Consider the following 22,921-nt stretch of genomic DNA (forward strand, 5'->3'; position numbering starts at 1 on the left):
AGACTTTCGATTGTACAAAGGATTTGACATGCCCCTTGTAGGACCATTCTGACACCTCACGCCGCCCTTCTGGTATTTTCAGTTTCAACACAAAACCAAAGGGGCCAGCGAGAGTCTTTCGAATGAGCACTTTGCCGCTGGCCCTTGCCCGGTCTTTCCCAAAAGTACACACACACACACGTGTACACACACACACGTGTACACACACACACGTGTACACACACACACACACACACACGTGTACACACACACACACACACACACACACACACACACACACACACACACATCACCCCCACCCCTCCCACCCCTCCCAGCCCCCCATCCCATCCCATCCCACCCCACCCCCACCCCCCAGCGCGTTTTGCCATCAGCTTCCTCCGACTCAACGGCTGTGCTGAACCCGTTGGCTTCTCTTGTCTCTGGAGTCAAGGACGGTGCCACGGTAGCCAGCTTGCCTTCCCAGCTGCACTATCAATGCGGGAAGCCCCTGTGCACCATCGACATCTGCTGCTCCGAACGCCAGCTATAACTCCTGGTCTTATGATTTCCCTTTCGGAGGCTTTGGGGGTCTGAGTTGAAAAGGGCAAGGGCAGTACCCTCTTCGCCGTCCCTCCAGGTATTGCCGCCTTTCTCCTACATTTGAACTAACGGTTTGGTGTAGCTTTTTCCTCGTGAATTCACCCTTGCTCGTAGTGTGCCGCCTTTTACCCCTGTGGGGAAGATAAAGGGCCGTCAGGTGTGCGTGATTATTGTCAATTGCCAACTTTGCCTGAAACATGTGTTGGGTGGGACATGTCAGATAAACGGCTCTGGTGCTAGTCCGTTGTCTGTCACAGTGTAAGAAAGTATTTGTGTCGGAAAGGCGGAGGGGGTAGAGCTTCTAAATATCCCACAGGGTAGGACGGGAAAAAGGTGTTACAAGGAAGGGGATAACACGTCTCTATCTTCAGTGTCCCACTTCCACTCCCCTAATATACCTCGCCCAGGTTATCCTCCCCCACTGGTCCACCCCCAGGAACTGAATCCAATAGCGATGGCCGTGTCCTGGCCACCTGGACAACATCTCCAGGGACCAGTGGATGAGACACCTTCAGGTTTCTCACAGCATTCATTACAGTACCTGACATTGGGTATTTTCCCTCGTGGACACAGGAACAAGTAGCTCCAGGGTCTACTAGAAATAAAAAGGTCTTGCCTCCTATAGTTACTCTGACCCTTTGTTCCTCTTGCGGGTGTGGTGTTACTGATAGTACTGAACACATCAAGTCGCTCTGTGGGCTGTCCTATTGTGGATATAAATGTATCCCTGTACTTGTAAAGGATTCCCTCCCATCAAAGTCACACTGCCCAATTTAGGTGTGGGTGCCTGTTGGACTCCTGGGGTCATGTTCCATTGTAGTTCTATAGCCTGCTGTATCTGTGCGGGCTGGGATTGTGCCTGTTGTGTTCTCATGGGTGCCTGCTGCTGTTGCCCTTGCAGCGATTACATTTGCAGCGGTACTTGCTGCATTTGTTGAGATTTTGGCAAATCTCTCTGAGCATACGTGTGATCTTGGGCATAATATTCCTGTGGTTGTGTATTATATTGTGGAGCATAACCCATCCCCCCCTTGGAGCTTGCCAATTCTGTGGCATGCCTCCTTTGCTCCTGAATGTCCTAGCTATGTGGCCAATTCTTCCACAATTCCAACATTGTTGTGGACGTCACCGATAAATCCTACTCATCCCCGAGAGTTTTGAAATCCACCTCTTACTACTCCTCTAGGCACATCTCCTCTTGGCCAAAAATTGTACCCACTCTGGTCAGTGGGATATCCTGCACTATTTCGCTGCCCTGGCTATCTCCTGTGTCACCCCTCCTTCATTACTTGTCAATACCACTCCTCAATGGCTATTTTGGACAACTTAAATCGGAACTATCATTGCTTCCTCCTGCGTTCTGTTCTCAACTTACTTCTTATTTTTCTTTTGCATTAATCAGCAGTGATGCACGACCGTCAACTGTATTTCTGGCCACGGCTGTGCTTCCATTCCCACTTGTTTTTTCAATTGCTGTTGCACTGGCTCGGGCAGACCCTGACACAAAATGTGGTAAAATAATACTACCGTTTTATTCCACGGTTCACACGTCTCCTGCCACCATTTGTCTTGAATATAAGCAACAGGATGTTCATCCGCTCCCATTTTCCTAATCATAAGCGCACCCATGTCTGATGTATCGAGGTATTGAGGTATAGCACTCTGAGCACTCGCCATACGTCTGCTCTAATTATTAAATGGCGCACCAACGTGCGTAGTGTTTTGCACAGTCACACCTGCGTATCCTGCTTATTTCCAAATGTCAGCTCTCTCCCCTAGGATAGCCGCTAGCAGCCCTTTTATATCACCTATAGCTAACATAATTCCTGATGTCATCCTTTCCAACTCATAAATCAATTTTCCCGCACCGGAAGTTAAACTCAGCAATTTACACTTTAAATTGTCTTTAGCCATCTGCAGCCATGGTATATTTTGTGGTCTTCCCCCTTCCTCAATGATTAGAATTGTGAAAATACTGGTTAATAATCATATTTACCTACTCTCCTTGGTTTTCAAGGCAGAGATTGCCTCGCCCATTCGTTTCCTTCCTGGTAATGATCTTAACCTGCTTACATATGGTGGGGATATATTCCTCCGCACTACGAGATTGTGCTTGTAGTCGCTCAGTATAATGTGTTGGTTTTTGTGTCCTTTCTTTAGGGTCTTCTAAATCTCGCTTTCTCTATTCTTGATTCCTTTGAAAACCCACATATGCCCTCTCTTTGCACCCTCTCATTCTCCTCCTTTCTTTCGTCTGACATTATTATGCCCCAGCTCGTGCCACTATTGTCCTCTGCATCCACACAGTACCTCAGAAGTGAAGAAGAGCTTGCAGGCGGACACTTTCACGATGCAGCAGCACAGGACCTGGTCTTCTTGGTCGTGGTGCCGAAATAACAGACACTGGATGGGAACTAGAAACTTGCAGCAGCAGTCGACAGAAACGGCTCCCAACAAAAGATTCTTCAGTGCTTCCCACGGCTCTGTGGATTTGGCGCCCTTCTCAAGGTACCAGATGAATGACGGTTGTTGCTGGTCCGATTCTCCTCGCTATTTCAGTCCTTCACTCTGGTGAGTCAGCTTGTGTCTCTGGAAGTCCAGCAAGAATCCACCAAAGTATCAGCGAGAATCGGACTTCGGAAGATGTTGCATAGCACTCAGGCTCGAGGTCCCAGGGGATTGGCAGTTTGCAGCCCAGGAGGGTCACAGCACGTTGTGGGATGGATAAGGGGTTATAAGCTAATCGGGCAATCCAACGCTATAGTCAAGAAAGTTGGGGTCTTGATTGCAGTCCCTGAAAGTAGGAACATAAATCTACACAGCAGCTTAGTGGACAAGATGTGCAGGTAGGCATTTGCAAATGCCACAATCAATGGGCTCAAGCTTACTTTAGCCTTGGTATATGCACCGAATACGGGGTAAGATGGCTTTTTGCGGGAGACTCTGGGAAAACTGGAGGATTATGCCGAAGGGGAGATAATTTTGGGAGGGGATCTGAACATGGCATGGCATCCGGCAACAAATAGAAGCACATTCTGGAGCCTTGGCCGGCTACACAAAAGGGTTCCCGCTGAAAACAGAACTTCAACCAGAACCTCCACAACCCAGGACAGCAGATGACGACCCACGAAAGGACAAGCACATGACAAATGGCAAAAAAAGAAAGAAGCCACCATCTTAGTAGAATGGTGACCCTCCTGTGCATTACCGCAGCTGGTTTGACAGCCTGCGTGTAATATTAACACAATGTTCAATGCCACCAGCCATTATAGTAAGCTAGTCATAGTAACAAATATTACTGGAACAGTGAGAAAAGGGATACCACGCATCTCCCCAACACTCTACATAAGGTGGGGTGTGCTGGTCTCATGTAAAGGGGATGGAAACCCCTCTCTATCCTGGAGAATAGTAGTTCTACAGTGTAAGTCAAGAGAAAATAAAAAGGGAAGCCCAAGGAGAAACCCAGCAACACTGCACATAAAGTGCTGTGTGCTGCAATAAATAACTGCAGATGCCCAAAACGGATAGATTTAAACACTAGTGAGAGTCAGCAAAATGACTCCAATAAAAAGAGTAAAAGAAAGGGTGAGTGGGTAAAAAGGTTCCCACTCATTCAGGAAAATGAATCCAAAGTCCATTAGAAATTGCTGGGGGCCTCACAATGGAGGGAGATTTAGCATAGAAATGAAAATCTAACCTAACACCTGAAGGCACACCCCTGCATGCTCACACCAGAAAATATACAACCCGCTAAGGAAAAAGGCCCAAGACGCTCTTGCAAGGATAAGTATTTATTTCTACAAACATAGTAATGCATCAACAAAGAACTCTGCTGCTACAGAATGTTCTGAGGTCCGAAGGCATGTGCAACACATTATAAGCACAAAAATGTCACTAACTACGTCATACTATACAGTACAATTCTGCAATATGGATTGGCGGAGGCCTATAGGTGTAGGGCATGCTCCAGGCCATTGGTCCATCTTATTCTGTCCATCTCTGCTCAAGTGGGTGCTGCTGGGCTCGTCATCCGTGGTGAGCTGACCTAACAATTAATTAGCTACTCTAACACACAATGTTATTCTAACAGTGGACCCGGTAGATACAGGGATGGGTTCGGGGGAGAACCAAGGTCACCTTAACTCACACAAACTTCACTCGGTCCAAGATAGATCGGCAACTCCCAAGATAGACTCCCCCAAAAAAAACTCTCCTTATAACCATCCCCCAAGGACACTCGGTTCAAGCAACCCAACTGCTGCCGAGCAGCCCAAGGTCAGTATTTGTTACTAGAGGAGACAGAAGATTGCAGTCTTCGGTCCCAAAATCTAGAACAGTTTACTGCGGGAGATCAGGGATTGTCAGACACTTGGTCATTTTAAATAGTAACAATACAGTTCACTTGGTGACGTCTCACCCTTTCTCTATTCGCGTTCTATATGTATCTGGTTCCAACTGCGCCTTCATCCGGTTACGTCCGTCTCAGACGCGTTCTAAATACTCGACTCAAATCAAGGTCCTCCAACTTTGTTTTGAGCTATAATTCTGATGCCACCCTGCACCTCTCTGCGTAAATCAGGTGACCCATTGCTGAATGTGCAATAGCCTTGCATTCTGTTCTTAGTGATCAATAGAGGGGAATAAATGTTTTATGGTTGGCGGTCTGGGTGGTGCTGTGGCATGCGGGGGTCATGGGACGAAAGTATGTCAAGGTTGTTTTTCTCAAGTGGGCATTGTTGGAGGCAGGCGGGCCTTATGTGCTTTGTGGGATGGTACTTCCAAGAGGCACTCTGCTCCCTTCTCATGACCTTGCAGGGCACATTGTTCACAGGGCACGAGGGCCTGTAGCTCTCTGAACAATGGAGGTGGTTGTGGATTTCTGAGACCTGGCCAGGATGGGGGCGTTGTTGGTGCTCATGTAAGTGGCCTAATACTTATACACAAGGTTCTGTTTGCCGCGCTGGGGCCTCTTCTAAGATGACTGACATTTGTCAAGATGGTGTTCACACCTGCATCTACTGTATAGCTTATAATACATGTACTAAGGTGATCGTGTACCACTCTATGTGCACCTTCTACCCCCTGGATGTGCCCTATTTGCATCTAGTTCTTATTCGGTGTTGCATATGGGAGTGGGAAGACCCTCTCTCCTTCCCAACACACTAACTGTCCTTCAAGTGCACTGGGCACTGCAGGATAATTATGTAAATCAGAAGTGCTGGTCAATAACCAAATACAGTACTAGGCAGACGTCATTCAAATCTAGAACTTTATTTCTATCTCAAATCATCTTCATGCTCTGTTAAAGTCACATGCCCTGTTCCTGCTCCATTGCTAGTCCAAAGTAAAGTGTAGTTTGTTGACACACTAACTGAAGTGCCAACTCATGTGTTTTGTTCTTGGCTTTTAGAAGTGTACAGAAATGAAGAAGCAGGTACAGATACTGAGGCAGATCTAGCAGCCCTCGAATTTAACACCACAAATCCCTGGCGCTTGAGCAGAGTGGGTACAGGTAAGGTGTTCTCCCAGGATTCTAAGACACCAACAACTGTTTTTGGGGTGGGGGGGGGAATGTAAAGGCCCTTTATAGGTGGATCACAAAAATTGATTCAGATTACCGATTCCCACGTGAACGTGGGGAATCATGGCATTTGAAGTCCCTTCATTGCTTTTTGGTGTGTGAAAGTCAAACTTTTTTTGTGATCCCAACGTAATTCCAAGCAACCTCACTACCCCTTAATGCAGTTAATTCATGGAAATAGGGATCCCAATAGCGACCCCTAAAGGTAGTATGTCGGTGGATTTAAGGGTAGGGCCCCGACTAAAAGCTTCCAATAGACAGTACATAATTTAGAGATGCCTTTGGGCATGCCTAGTGGTGCAAAAAAGGCATGGATAAAAGGACCTCAAAGAAATAAGGCAGCCAAGAGTTCTGAAAACGGTAGCCATCAGAGAGAATGCAATCCATGCAAGTGAACAGCTACTTTACTGTTATGGGCAGAAAAAAGTTCAAAACGACGTAGACCAGAGTTATAATGTAGACAGACAAAATCAGCATCATAAATTATAGGTCAGTCATCATTGAGCTAAAATACGCACACTGCATTAAGAATTTGCTCATAAAGCAAGTAGAACGATACATCGAATTAGCATGAAACTGCAAATAACGGGTAATATGAATGTTTTAGGGCAGGCTCTAATGGATCAAACTTCCTTACGATCTGGAGGCATCAAAGAAAGACACATATGGAAACAAGTTGCATAATAGATTCCCAAACATGCAGTTGGAACCACAAACCTGTCTGATTACATCCCAATTCAGGGTCTGTGTACATTTACTATTTCTTAGTGAACCATCTGCACCTGGACATAGAGGAAGACGGGATACCCAACAAATATCAGTAAAGGTTACAAAGCAGAGTGTACATGATTTGTGGGCATAGCTTTGCGGCCTGTGATTTTTGGCTCAGTATAAACAATGTAGAATACTGCGCGTACCTAGCAAGTACCTTCAAGGACCCTGTTCATTACCTTCATGTTTTCTTTCATTGTTGAGGATACCTTATACACTTACTTTCCTGTGGCCACGACCCCTTGCTGTGCACCCTACTTAAACAGGAACCTGCACGCACCTAGCAAGTACCTTCAAGTACCTCTTTGCCGCGAGGAACGGCAACACTGGTTTCTTTGGGTGCTTGCTTCGTATACATGCCCACTCAGGTCAGTAACGTTGTTGCCAATGGGAAACATAAGTTGACCGATAGGACTGTGCGTAAGATGGCTGTAAAATTAGCACACTCGTCGGATCTATTACTTTCTTCTAACAGCAACATAAAGCAATCAAAGTGGATACCAGGCAGTTTTGTCATGAACGCCCAGCCAGCTCACGTATCCCCAGACTAAACTTGTCAGTTTCACTGCATGAACCTTTGGATGTTCTGCATATAGGTTTCTGTGGTTTAACTATGTCTGACGCTACTCTAACTATTGGCTGCGAAGGAAGCCCTCTACGACGGTCACGGAATGTAAATCGAACCATAACAATGATGCCGATACTGCCGCTTTCATAGCAGAGAATGAGCAAAAACACCTTTCAGCATCCCAGGAGCTGCAAACACAGCCTCACTCTTGTCGGCCATACCTCATAATACTGCTACTCAAAATGCCCTGACCGCCCCATCTTATTCGATCAGGATGAACAAACAGCCTCTAACCAAAAGCAATTTCCTAATTCTTCATTTCTCAGTGAGACAAATCATTCAGAACCGTCTGTGATTGATCTAGATTTTAACGGCTCCTACTTTTCAGGCTGTGAAGAGCCAATTAATCTATCACAGTCACCTATTCTATTTGCCAACAGGTCTGTCGAAGAGCCAATACTAGCTCTGTCCTTTGCTGCACCAACACCAATGAAACCAAATAATCATATTTTTTATGCTCCAACTCCCCTATCCCCAATCTTACCGACTACTTTAATAGAAACCATGCTAAATGCCCTGAATACAGCAATTATGTCTCTGTAGGAATCACAACAAGAGCCGGTACTGATGCTGAACAATACTTTATTCAAGGAAACTGAGTAAGTTCATGAACTGAATAACCACAGACTTTAGGGCAGTTACTTCACTGTAGGTTTAAAGTCCGGGGTAAGAATTCCCTCAGAGGTTTCTCCAATTCACTCGAGCCCGAATAGGCCGACCAGTCGCTTCCACTCTCTTCTCCTTCTCCCTGCAATGAGCAACAAAAGGAGGATAAATCCAGTTCTTCTGAGATAGGCTTGTGTATGGGCCAATCATATACCAGTTCCCCCACCCTCCATTGGACTGGCTGGTAACCTGTGATTCTTGCCCCTGAAAAGAGCTGCCATCTCCCCTCCATTTCCCCTTTCCTCATTGGTTGAGCCAGGACCTCCCACCAAGCCCCCAGGCTCCTCGTGACCGCTGCGGTCCACTTTGGTAGCCTGGTGTCTGAGCCTCTTGTAGGCTCTGCCCCTTTCGTACGGAGTGGCTGTGGAGGTTCTTGTGCCGGACCGCCGTCTTGATGTTATGTGGCCCGTTGGCCCTACAGGTAAAGAGCCGCCTGGGGCTCAGGGCCGTGGTTTCTTTCCCCATCTCCCCCTCTGACGTCGGTCAGGCAGGCCGTGCATGGAACTTGGATTCCTGGGGCCGGCCGCGCCGTAGGTCAGAGGGGAAGGGCTTTGCTTGGTGCCTGCGGGTAGCCGAGCCCGGCCTGCACTGCCACAACGTTGATGGTCAGGAAAGATCCGAGAGCGGCCGGCAGGTTCCACCAGGCAAACTGCTGTGAGTGCCGTGGGCGCTGCAGTGCTCCCTTCCTCACAGTATCTTAAGACTGAGACACTTGATTCTAAGCTAAACATTCAAGCAGCACAAAATCAATAAGATCTTGGACTGGCAGTCGGCTCATAATGCACGTAGAGAGAGAGAGAAGCGTTCCTGATACTAAATTACTTCTTAAAGGTAGCATTCCCACTCAAGTTCAAAGTTTTCACAAAATGATGCAATCAAACAAAACAAATGGGAAAAACAACTTGTGTCAGTGAGGTTTTGCCTTGCATTGATAAAATAATTCAGTCTTTTGTTGAGTCGGAAGTGCCAATGGACAAAGACTTTGCTGCAATAAAACAAGCGGAGTCTCATGACAGCGTCCCTACCACTAACATTATACCGGATACCAGTAAACATGCTTATATGGTTTTTTCTGCACCATACAAAATTAAAAGTAAAAAAAAAAAATGGTCAACAAGCATCTCAAGAAAAAAAATCCCAAAATACAAAAATGTCGCAGCCCTCTACTCAACAACAAAACTTTTTTTTTTTAAATCACCCAATCTACCCAGAAAAGATACAACCATAGCTTCGGTCGCGGTTTTGAAAAAGTAGTCCCACATAGCTCCATCGAAAAAAAGATAGATTGAACTCAAGCATCAACTCATAAGTACCTTATGCCCCCCCCCTTGACGATCTGATCAATGCTGCCCCACTTGAGGATCTGATCAATGCTGCCTCCCAACTACAAGAGGCTGAGACCAGAAAACTTGGCAGGCAATCTGAACCTATAATATCTGACCCTATTCAAGGAATACAGGTTTTAAAAACAGAAAAACAAGCCATTGAAATTAGACGTCATGAAATTAGGAAGGAGGTTGATAATTATATGGGCACAAAATCCAACCTTCCTTGATCAAAATGACTGCACAACCAGAGTTTACGCATTACAAAATCAAGTCAATTGATGACGTATGGCAAAACATATTCTGTACAAACAAAGCTTCAATTAGAACTGCCACCATTCAATTTTTGGAAGGTCTTGAATTAAATTAATCATAACATGGTGGAAAAGAAACGCAATATGTAAGAAATAGATAGACCAATGTTTGAACATGAATGCTTTAACACAGGGTAAGAAGGGTATAAAGTCCTTAGATGAGTGTATATTGTTTACAAGAATGTTCACTATATGATGTACTTTTGTATGAAGCTTTTTTCTTCTTTTTTTACTTTTTTAACATACTTTAAAGAGGTCAGTACATTTTTAAATGAAAAGAGACATTTCTTTTATTGGATGAACTGGGAATTGATAATGTAATAATTGACAAAACTGTCACCAATTGTCTTTGTTAATTGCTATTACTTTTCATTACATGGTCCGTTTTCTTAACTTTAATTTTAATAATGTGCAATGTAGTGAAATTCTGCATCTTGTATGATTAACTTGCTAACCGACAACATTTAGTAGGTTTATATTGTAAATTGAAAGATTAATGTATGCAGCCAAACAATAAATTATTTTAAATACTGCTCATCAAATAAGGATTGTGACAAAGGAGGGTGGCTAGGTAATTGAGGATTAATAACTAATGTGCATTATTCTTGGACCTCCCAATTTGTCCCAGTACTTACTACCATTGATTCCCTCAATATCTTCCAGATGGGACTCCACTTAAAGTTCTGATACAAATATCCAGTGAGTTTGGTAGCAGTGGTAGGTATTTCGCCATTTTTTATTTCGTGCTGCTAATTTGCCTATTTGCACATTTTAAGACATTGCACTTAGCAACTAGGGTTGGTCTAATTTACATTGATTTTGCTAGATTTTATTTAAACTCTAGGGTATATTATAACATCAAGTTCAAGCACTTTATTGAAGTTAAATATCTTGTACGGTTTGAGAGGTTTGGTATCAAATTACTGCTGCTGCTATGCTTCAGTCACGTTCCCAGCTGTACTGTAGTTCAAGTTACTGTTTGCTTAATGGCCGGGTGAGCAACTAGCCAGTCTGTGCCGACCGAGCGGTAGTGCGGTTCTTCGCTTAAGGTACCTTGTTGAATGCATTTTATTAGCACTTGGTTATTTTGGACATGTATGCATCCTTAAGAAGCCATTAAGATTGCGAAGAGCAATCTGGGAACAGATTCCTGTGAAGCTCAAATGCTTTATATCTACACACGCCACAACGATATTGTGGAGCAGTATATGACCCTCCAGACACCATCACTGGTAGCTAATAATTTATGTGATGTCACTTTAAACATCACTAAAAACATGACTAGTATAGATAAAGGACACAGTAATGGAGCTGCTGGAGCTTAATGATAGAATCGGCTCAGATCAATGGCCAACAAACCTTAGAAATCCCATTAGCTATGCAGGATGGACAGTGTTCAAGAGAACCCTGGCTCCAATATTATAAACTCGTTTAATGAACAAGCACCTGATGCTGACAAAATGGTTTTCACTCCACACTCGACAATTATTGATAATTTAAAAACTGCATTATTAAATACACACTCTTAAGGTCAGACATGCCACAGAGGTGGCATATCGAAATTGTGAGCCACAATATGGACAGAATAGGTCTAAATAAAACTTGGCTTAATGATGCTACTAATCATGCCGCCCTCTTGGCTATCCCAACAGGATATAGAATATTCAGGACAGAAGGTAGAGGTTGTGGTACCGCTATTATCTTGAGAGACACGTTTAATGCACACATGCACACTTTAACTACACTAGACAATAGCCAATATAGCCTTAGTAAATTATAGATCGACCATAATCCCACTATTAGTATTCTGGTTCTTTATCGACCGCCTATGATCACATCATCCTTTGAAGAACAACTTTTCAGCGTAATAGGAGAATTTACAAAGACTTCCACATATATATTATTTTTAGACAATTTTAACTTATGGGTTTATCACAAGAATGATCCAAAGGCAGACTCCCTTCTCACTGCCCCTCCAGGCAATTGGGTTCTCTCAACTGGTCAAGAACCCTACACAAAGGAGGGACATATTTTAAATTGGGTGCTCAATTACAATATTTTTACTACCCCTGCGGTTAGGTTATCTCTACTAGTCCTTGGACTGATCACTTTCTGATCTCTTTAGAACTTCTTCCGACCCAACTCAAAAAAGCCAACAGTCATCCTAGGATTAACTCAAGTAAGAAACACTCGCAGAGTCTCCCCTGAAGCCTTTGCGGACATGGCCTGTCCAATGATTAAACATTTTTTCAAGACCAATGAGATGCGTGTCCGCATGGAGCAATTTCAAGACATTTAAACACTAATCTTAAACTCACTGGCACCGTCTTTATAAAAATGGTAAAGACTGAGACCTTAGGAAAAACGTTGTTTTCGGAAAACATAATAGAGCACAGAAGAATTAAAAGACAATGCGAAAGGATATGGTGAAAACTACCCTATCAGGAGAATCTCGCTGGCCATGTATCATAAAGCTGCTACAAAAAATAAAAATGCAACTGTTTCAGCTAAACAAATTTATTTTGAAAATAGGATCCTCACTGTGAAATCTAGCCAAAGAGAACTGTTTCTGTTCTCAAAGAGATAGAGCGGAAAGAAAATAGCACCTAACCCGCCCATATCAAAAACATGATACATGGTGCACTGAAATTCATCATGGTTTTAAGATTCAAATGAAATCTCGAGCAGCAATCGATGCACATCATATGAACTCATCCTATATGGGCAACAATGTTGTCAACAATAGAAATTGCCTCAATTTAACTAGTCTCCAACAAATCTCAGAGGATGATCTGACAAAAATTGTCAAAATTTTGAAGCTTCTGTTTGTGCTGGAGACACGTGCCCAGCCAGTATTAAGGATGCTATTGGCTGCCTGCACCCCACGAATTACTAAGATAGTCAATTTCTCATTCTCTACATCGGTCGTGCCTCCTATCATTAAAGACGTATGAATTACACCAATTCTGAAAAAGTAAACATTAGATCTGCCTTTATGGCCCACTAACGCCCCATTACCAACGTCCTGTTTTTATTAAAAATTCTGGACAGGGCGGCATACCTGCAGCTCCAGAATCACATGGATACATGTGACCTTTTGAGTACCTTGCAGTCTGGTTTTCGTGCCATGCATGGCACGAAAACCACTATGCTCGAACTAAGTACCAATTTGGCCAACAAAGTGGACTCTGGCCAGGTGGCTCTATTAATGCTTCGATGCCTCGGCAGATTTTGGGGTTCATGCTTTGCTGCTCGAGAGGTATTAAAATAAAAGGTAAATTAGTCTAAACCTGCCTTATCCTGGATGGCATCCTTTTTGGGCCCAAGGATGGCTAGAGTGGCCTCTGAGGGTTTTGCAAGCACCACCTGAATTATCTGGTGGAGTTCCTCATGGGGTCTTGTCCTTCTCCTTCTCTGTTTAATTTGTACACCAGTCTGCTCTTTGAACTCCTGGACAGCGTCAGCATCAAATACACCAATCATGCCGACGATACCCAGGTGGTCTTTGAGCCGACAGGTGGCTATGAGAAGGACATAAAGACAATCATACATACAACATGATTCAGGGTTAGATTAATAATAATTAGCTGGCCCTAAACAGCAAGACTGAACTTATGCTGGTTGGCTCTAGTCAACGTTTAAGTAAGTTAGAGGTTTGGTATAGCCGATTTGAAACTGTATTTGCACAATCCAAGTCAGCCTCTGGGTGAAAACGCTCAGAGAATAGTTGGACTCCTTAAACATGAAAAAGTACACATAGCAAATTAGGCTGATCGAACCATACTTATCATTGGCCAATGTATCTGTGCTGACCACAGCACTTGTTAATTCTAGAATTGACTACTGCAACAGTCTTATAGCAGGCACCTCTAAAAGTAATATAAATATGCTACAGGTAGCCCAAAATGGTGCTGTCAGAGCGATGTGCGGACTGGCGAGAAATTAGTACATAGCTGAGGCTAGGAGATCTTTACACTAGTTACCAGTCTCCAATCGCATCTCTTATAAAATCCTATCCCCAACTTACAAATGCCTGGCAGGGAAAGCTCCTTTATATCCAATGACGAGCCTATGGAAGGCCCCAGTTACATACTACCTCCGCTCAAATGGCCTTGATAAAATGTACCAACCAAGATATAAGCTAAAGAACTTTGGGGGCATTAGTTTTTATACTTTTGCCACTAGCCTCTTGAGCTCTACCTCGTCTTAACTGAGAAACATTTCAGGCCTTCCCAACTTAAAAAAAGCAACTGAGACTTTTCTTTTTAAGTCTAAAGAGTAGACTCCCCTTCACAGATTGTTAGATTCTTTATCACCTGGAGCTTACTTTTCTCGACATTGACCTTTCCCTTTATGTAGTGCATGCATGGTCTATGTTACATGTGCGTACTGAGGCCTCTGGGTGTTGCTCTTTACAAGAATCTTTTACTAATAATTTTACCCAGGAGTTAAAAGTAGCTCCTGGGTATCCAGCATTAACCAGTGAACAGGAGCTACCACAGGGGAACGAGGAGCAGATACATAGCTTTCCTGCAAATATAACTTCCACATAGGATACATAGCTATCATTTGGTCCATTATTTAGGAACCCATATGCTATAAATGTCATATAAATGTGTGTGAACGTGGTATAGATTGTCCCAAATGCAGAGAGGTAAATTCACATTGGTGTGCTTGTTCGGCATCAGTCGGCCTAGGGAGCCAAATGTAGCTCCTGGCAGCTGTTGGCGTCAAGCTAACCAGGCTCTTCAAGGCTACAAGCAGGAGCTATATAGCACCCAGCTCCCCTCAATTTCAAGCCCTGAAGACTCTTAGTATGTGCACTTCACAAAGAAAGGATTGCAACGACTAAAGGGAGCAAGGTAGATAATAAGCAATTTCCCTGAAGACAGATACATTTAGATTCTAGCCGGACTAGGCAACGTCTCAACTCCTACTTCTTAATGTTGATTTGGGACAGAGCATCTTGTAAACCAGACATGCCTACAAGTGTAGCGGAAAGAGGGTATTGTGCTGCATGATAAGTATGTAATTGTCCAGACTAGAATTATCCACAAATAATGTAGGCATATTTAATGTAATGCTCAGATACATGTGTGTGTACGCGTGTCTGTGGCTTAGTGAGCCAGCTGGTAACAGATTTTTGACTGGTACAGCAAAAGAAGCCTTTTGTTTGTCATGGATTCATGGAATATCCTGCACGGTGGTGCCACAGAGACAAATTCATTCTTGGATGATGGACATGGCAAATGGACACATTAAGGAGGAGAGGCATTTGTATTTTAATTCATTGTTTCTGTATGGGTGTACACTAATCTGTTAAAAGCCAAAACAGAACAGGTGTACACAGATCATAACTACAGATGGAAAGTCTATGTAAACCTCTCCGGACAAAAGCATTTACCAAACAATTTCTTATTGTTCATCCAACAGGCCAATGCACCTTTCTCTGCTACATCAACTTGGTGGGTCTACTGGTCATAGCTCAAGTGTCTTATGACCCATGTATAACCAGAGGTTACCCTCAACAGTGAAAAGGCATCTCTGCAATGCGTGGATAAAATGGTCTTACCCAGATTTCAAGACATTCTCAAATGGTCAATTCTTGTCTCTCAAGGAGTGTAAAACATTGGGGTGCGCTACATATATTTCTTTATTCTTTATTTTAGGAAACGTCATGCAGTAAAGAGGTTTTTTCTAAATTCCCAGCTCAACCGGATATCATGCCATTGCTGCATTAGGCCATGGAGCCTAGGGCAGAGGCCAAGTTGATGTCATACCTATATGCGAAAATAACAGAGCAAACAGAAGGATGGTCAGAAGACGCGCACCGCAAGTGGGAGGAGTCTATCTGTGATCCCAGACAAGGTATTGAAATACTGTTGCATGCAAACCAGGCGTGTCTCAACAGGCGGTATAAATTACTGCACTTCAAATACTTAAACCAGATGTATTACACACCAACAAACCTTTAAACATTTTATTCCGACATACACAAATGTGTGTGCTGTGCGCACACGCCAGCCACTTTCTTACACCTACCTTGGGCATGTTACCCAGTTGCTAACTAATGAGCCGAGGTCTTTCACAATTGAAGAGATAGTGGGTGAACAGATTGAGTTTTCCCCTGGTGTGGCATTTCCGGCCAATACAGTTTCTCTGGGTCAGACGAATATTCGGCCGACTAGTCTCTATTGGAAACCTACTGTGGATATACCTGGTGACTGCTGTATGGAAGATTATAGAAGTGGGTTGGGTGGGAATGTGATGGAATGCTGAATGAAAAGGGTTGTGGTGTTGTATACGCGTCTGATACTACTGTTAAAAAAAAAGTCTTCTGACTCTACTTACTATTACGCCACAGATTTAGCACAGTTTACCCAATTAATTACCAAATACACAACTTTGATACATGTTAATTTTCAGACATTTCATATTAAACATGTACTTACAGTGGTAAGTGGTGCGAGGTACAGCTTGTTTTTGAAATCAATCTATAAAAAAAAAAAATAGACGCAACATTATGGGAAAAAGAACAAGAGAAAAACCAATATAAATAACATTTTTACCATTTTGGCGGCATCTCAATTTAAAAGCCAAAAAGGGAATTCCATCAATTAAATAACGGGTCATGTAGTCGGTATGACTAACTAAAAAAGAAAACTGTCTCATTTAAATATTCATGTTTGCGTATCCACAAAAAAAATGACGTTATGGTTCAAGTACATTTTGTTGTTATTCTTCGATTTACCTATGGGTGAAATACTGTAACACTTCAGATAACATACATTTGAATTTTTTGTCGAAGTCATGTCTCTATGCTAAAAGCAAACGCACAATGACCAAGATTTAAGGAGAAAAAGCATTTTACCAATTGCATGACATTTCAATGTATCTGCCCCACAAGCTCCTGTGTCCATTTGCAGTACCAGACTGCAAGACATCCTTCCTTCCCTCCGCTCTGATCCCGAAGCTACAGTTTTAAAGCAACTATGCCTGTGCAGCCTCACACCTGCTCATGTCCTGGTGCCATGCGGCCTTGCTTGAAGGCCGAAAGCTACAGAATCTATCCCTGGGCAGCCACTCGGTTAGTTCAAACCTGCAAGGATCATGCCACTTTGATGAGAACACTCCAAAACAATTACTCACAGGGACCCATGTCCTCCCGGAGCGCTAAACCTCTCTGTCCAGGATTACTACTAGGCTATGGGGCATCAGAGTGGAGTCAAGTGAGAGAGGGAACTGCAGGGCTAGACGAGCTAGATCTCCAATACACACTGATAAAACCTTGAAGTCGGAGTTTTCAAGGCAGCACGAATCAAAACTCGGTATACTACTCTGCCATTTTTTCTTTCCCAATTGACTCTTATGGGAGGGCAAATGTCCAGGTGCTATTTAACAGATGTTTTTTGTGGTTTCTTTCTTCTGCAGGCTATTTGTTATGGCAATTCGTTTTTCCTTCTTTTTGCATATGTAGCGGATCCAACAGAACATGACACAAAAGTACATTTGAAATCCTCATTAGCGTGGACAGGAAGAGGTCTATCTTTAAAAAAAATAGTTCCCGGATTGGAACACCTAAGCAAATAGTCAGGTGGATGTATGAGTGCTTAAGTGCATCAGGGACCTTTATCTAATAGAGATACCGGTCTTCCTCTGGTTCTATACTGGACACATTAGTTATCGTGAAGGCATCATGAATGAGACACAGGCAATGCATCGAAGGTTTGGGCTATACACTTTTATTCAGATAAATAAAGATGGAAAAAGGCCCATCTTGTCCTAAACTAAGGTGGAAGTGTCCTACCTAAATAAAATTGAGGATAGGCTGTGTCAGGAAGTCCATAGCAAATGTCCAAAACCTGTACTTGCCCTCACATTTTTTAGACAATACGTAGGGATGTCAGCCACAAAAGTGTCAACATAAAGGTTCTGCACTTCGTCCAGCCAGTGGTCAAACGGTGTCCCTTCCCCAAGGTCCACATAGTTCACAGTTCAAACAAGGGGCTCCCTTCCCCAAGCTTTCAAGTCTTTCAACAATTTCAACACAATATCATTCTTTGGCATGCTTCCCAACTCTTCTGTCTTGGTTATCTTTCACCAATGTCGGGGTTCAACATCTTCCTTTCAATTCACACAAGGTTAACTTTTAGAATCAATCACAAGCTTCTTTGTGGTTCAAGTGGCTTTTCCATCAAGAGGGTGTATTCGGTCTAGGCGCAGTTGTTGGACCACATGGTCCACCTATTACAGGTTACACAACCAACACCTCACTTGCTTCTCCTTCATAGGTATGTTTCCACTGTCTCATCTCTACAGTGGTGTTTTGATTTAAACTCTTTCCACATCCTTATAATGCTTCCCCATTGCTCGTTTTGCCACCATTCGGTTGTTACACTCATACTCACATGGCTCACAATTCTATTCTTGTGGCTCTTGCCAATGTTTGCACAGTTCCTTTAACTTGTGCGATTCCACAAAACAACTTACACACCAGAACTGTATTCAACCCGGTTTCCTTTCAATCAAATCGATATTCAAAGTACTTGCTTTCATTTAAAATCTGTATTAAATAACTTTGATAAGTCTTACATGCTCGCCTTCTGTTCCGGTGTCCTTCTCTAGGCGGACTAACTGGTTGGTGCTTACAGTGTTCCAGCGAGGCTCCCGGCTGTCACAAACTCCCTCTCTCAAGCAGCTCCTGGCTTCTTCCCGACAGCGACTCTCCCCAACTCTGCTCCCACAAACTATGCGTCTCTCACAGCTCTTCCCTCACTCAGCACCTTCTCCTGCTCACGCTGATTCTGCTTCTGTACTCTGCCATCGGCCTCCAGCTTCCTTTAGTCGCACTTCCTGCTGTAAACACTGCATCTTCTCTACTTCCTCGAGCACTCCGTCTGACATGCCTCATTCCCGGAGGTCTGCTCTCGCACAGCAGTCCAGATACCCGCTTCCACAGCTGCCTCCATGTTCTTCAAGCTTCCTGCTTTTAAACTCCCACATGGCTGATTCGTCAGAAAAAGACTAGCCCACTCATTGCTGGTTTGGGAGTTCTGTATTACTCTCGGTTGCCTCCTCCTTGTCCCAGTACCTAACTGATGTTTGTATGAGTCTGTAGCGATAAATAGAGGCTGTCTGTTTCTAGTTGGTCTCTTCCTCGTCCCAGTATATAACTGGTGCATTTTTGGGAATGATTTACATATAAAGGCTTGTGGGACATTGCACTCATGGTGAAAGGGAAATTCGGGATAGCATGTCTCACGTAAGGGTGCCTCATCTCCACTCCCCAAGTCTCCTCCACCAAGATGATCCTCCCTCGCATATCCACTCCCACGTTCAAGATCAGATAGTGACTTCCTTTCCCTGGCCACCTGGGGTGGGGGGGGCATATTGGGGAAAGATGTGAGGACGCCCTCGGATTCCTCACAGTATTTAGCTTTGGTCATGCTTCTTTATGGTCCATGGTAAGAAAAACGTATCTTTTTGCAGCTTTCCTATACCTTTATACAGATCACCTAGCCCCCCCACACACAGCAGATGGCAGAACCCTCAACTGTCTGATTTCTTGCACAAATGACATCTCTGTGTAAAATCGAATGTGAGTTTCATGGTCTGATAATTTGCAATCATCTTCACATTAACTGCCACACATCATCCCTCCACCTAACACACCCAACCTTACTCCCAAACAAACCAAAAATATTAGACCTTGCCTTAGCAACACTCACGATACCCTCTCTTCCCATCACACACTTTCGTCCATATTCCAACTACAACTCCACCCCCATCACACAGGCGCTCGACAAAATCTCCTCCACCCAAAACACAAATCTCACAAGCACATACCATGTACCACCACCACCAAACAGGAAGCCAGGCGCCTTGAAAGAGCCTGGCCAAAGAACCATGCACCGCCACCAGGATACCACTTAACCGCTGCTGCAACAAACGGAAGGTGGTGTGACGAATCTATCAATATCGTCACTGATTTATTTTCTGGAAGGAAGCTTCTTTTATGTCGCCAGGGAAAGGCAGAAGCTACCCAACTGACCCTGCGGGTAGCTTCTGCAGGAGAACCGACTAAGTGAAGACAAATACCAAAGAGAGGCAGACAATAACTGGATCAAAGCTCTCTTGCAGTCAATTCCTAATGACACTCCATGTGCCCCTGCAACATGCCTACATGGCTCAGTGATGTAGTTACATAAACTCCAGGTTTTCTTAGCCAGCCACCTTATTCAACCCCCCCGACCCTTTTAAGTACTGAGACGATAAAGAGGGCGGGAGCAATGAAAATGACCAGAAGCGGGAAGCCAATGCTGCGTTCCAGTCTTTGGAAATTGTTAAGCTTTGCAGGGAAGTTTAAAGCCGGCACGGCTTACTAGAAAGAGAGTAAGGAAGAGACTGAAACTGTTGGTAACTTATTCTGACGCCGGTCGGAACACAAAACAAGCAAATTGTAAAAAGCAGTACGGATGCGGACACGAAAGGCGTGCAAGGAGACTGAACCAAAGGAAGCTCACTGCTTGACGGCCTTAAGCAGCTAAAGCCGAATGGAGTAGATGATGCCAAAGTGAGGGCTAACCTGCTGACGGGATGCACACAGTCTGCGGACCGAGAAGGGAAGACATGAGGAACTTCAAAGCTGCCAGGTAAGCCCAGAGAAAGCAAATGGGTTACCAGAGCACTTGAAGGTGAATGCTGTGTCGCATTAGCGGGTCAAAGTGATACCAGTAAGGAAACTTATATGGATGCAAGCAATATTAAAACAGGGATGGCTTCCCAACATATCAGAATAGGACTTATTGTAAATGCGAACTTTACTGGAAAAAGGTCAGTGACTCAATATTTGAAAAGAAGAGTTGAAACATATACGAACATTGATGACAAAGGGTCAGTGACCAAATATTGGAAAAGCATTAATGCATGGATAAAGGAGCGATTGGAGAATGGAAAAACTGGCAGGTTAGTGAACCAGGAAAACCGCGACGCTGAGACCCACATACATACAGGAAGATAAAGCTAAGAAATAGTGTGACATCCAGGCAGGAGAGTAAACCAGGAGTGGAAAAGAAGTGAACTTGAATTGCTAAAACAGCAACATGATATTCTGGCAGGAGAGTAAACCATGAGTGAGAAGGGAAGTAAACCTGAAAGTGTGAAACGGTGACAAACTGATATAAAAAGGGAAGAATCATCCCTCTCCAGGATCAGTGAGAAAACCCGCCATTGCCCTGGCAGGAGAGTACACCGGGGAGATAAGGAGGCTAATGGAAGCACACAGTCTGAGAAACCGAACATTTAAGAGAATTGTTTATTTACAGAAAGCTCAAGGGAAGACTCATCCCTCTTGGACAAACTTGAACTGTGATAAAGTGACTTTTTTAACCTACCAGAGGAAGGGAGAACCCTTTCCTGTTGGAACATTATTATTTTCTGCACATTAAAACTTTATAGAAAAGCAGTGCATAGCTTTGTGGGATGTTCTAACCGACTAGTCTACTCCCTGCAACATCACTGTGTGCCATTTTCATCAAAAACAATAGGATGGCTGCCAAAAAGATCTATGCACTAAAAATCCCGGAGGAGTGCGCAGGAAAACCTGAAAAATAGACCGCCAATCCATTTTTGCCTATGTCAGTGGTAACACAGGAGACTACTGCCAAAACCTATCATTGGGCTGCCCACAGAGTAACATGAAAGTACTTGAAAAGCAGTGCTGCATTCCAAGGGAAACCCAGAACTGCTAAAATCAGTTTTTCCTTGGCTGTTAAATTTGCAAAATAATGATTCTCAAACAGCAGAAAAAAATCCAATATCCTTGTTGTGTGTTAATCACTTTATTTAAAGAATCCACCTAAGCACAATATCAGCAGGAGCACATTTCATCAGAAGAAAATCCACATTCAAAAGGTGCTTGCATGGGAAAAATATGTCAGAAATGGGCGCAGTACCGCCGCTCGCCTGTGTCAGAAGCTGGCATTTACCTATACTGTCATTTAAAACTTGTGCATTAAAATCAAAGTATGGAAAAGAAGAGACTTCCCATCAAAAGCATTATAGGTTGATAAAATTCAATCTCTATGTTTCAAAAATGCTGGAGGAGATTTGTGGCTATATTTGTTAAAAATGTAAATTGTATTTTAGAAAAAGACTATTTTAAACAGTGTTTTAAAAGTAAGTTAAAGCCAGCCACACGGCTTCAAAGACATTCCACAGCTTCTCCCAAACAAAGGAATCCCCCCACCCCGCTCTCTGCTGAGGAACTGGAAGGGAATTGTGAAAGGAGGTGGGAGGAGGACTTTGGCCTGTTGCTCTAACAGGAGACAAAAGACTCCCTTGACTGAAAGGAAATTCAAATTTGGGAATCAACAGAAACCAGCTGCTGGCAGGAAGAGGCTCAGGTTGCTCTTGGCTCAGCCAAACCTTGGAGGCAGGGCTAGAATGAAATGTGTATCTGGAACTGAAGAAAATATAATTTTGAGAAAAAGACTCATAGAAAACTGTGCCAAACTGATAAAAATCTGAAATGTATAGGTTGTTAAAATGAAAATGTTGCTCACAAGTGGAAACTAGTCTGGAATGTATGCGATGTTCAGAGACTGAACCACTAAAAATGTTGATATTGTAGCAATTTTGACAATGCTAGGAATATGAAAATCTACAGGATTATGCCCAGGTGTTATGCGCATGTATGTGGACAAATTTGTACAGATCTGACACTGGGTAAACAACCAAAAGCGCGAAAAACTCATTTGTGAACCAGAACTCTTAAGAAGATGGGACTTGGACTAATACGTGCCTTATTTAATTTGGGATGTAAATATGTATTATTAGCAAGTTGGTGATACTGTAAATATGCTTTATATGAAAAATATATTTTCTGTGTAGAAACAAAGGAGAGGTTTTTCCCTGGACCATAAACACAGCATCATCATGAAACATCATGACTCTGGATTCCTTCTCAAATCAGGAGAGGGGGAATACTTTGACCAATCAGTTTCCTAGAGGGTGGGCTTAGTATAATCAGCCTATCCCTCCCCTTGGGAAATAC

The 22,921-nt window shown here is 43.5% G+C and overlaps 1 protein-coding gene across 1 annotated transcript in view; it reads right to left on the minus strand.

The window, feature by feature from the left end:
* Positions 1-22,921, minus strand: part of DUS3L (dihydrouridine synthase 3 like) — a 947,437-nt gene that overhangs the window by 574,064 nt on the left and 350,452 nt on the right. The window contains exon 5 of the mRNA XM_069648414.1: positions 16,320-16,361. Coding sequence (XP_069504515.1) covers positions 16,320-16,361 — 42 coding nt within the window. The remainder of the gene's footprint in view (positions 1-16,319; positions 16,362-22,921) is intronic.

Source organism: Ambystoma mexicanum, chromosome 2q (assembly GCF_040938575.1).
Source record: "Ambystoma mexicanum isolate Mex_15411 chromosome 2q, UKY_AmexF1_1, whole genome shotgun sequence".
Classification (NCBI taxonomy): domain Eukaryota; kingdom Metazoa; phylum Chordata; class Amphibia; order Caudata; family Ambystomatidae; genus Ambystoma; species Ambystoma mexicanum.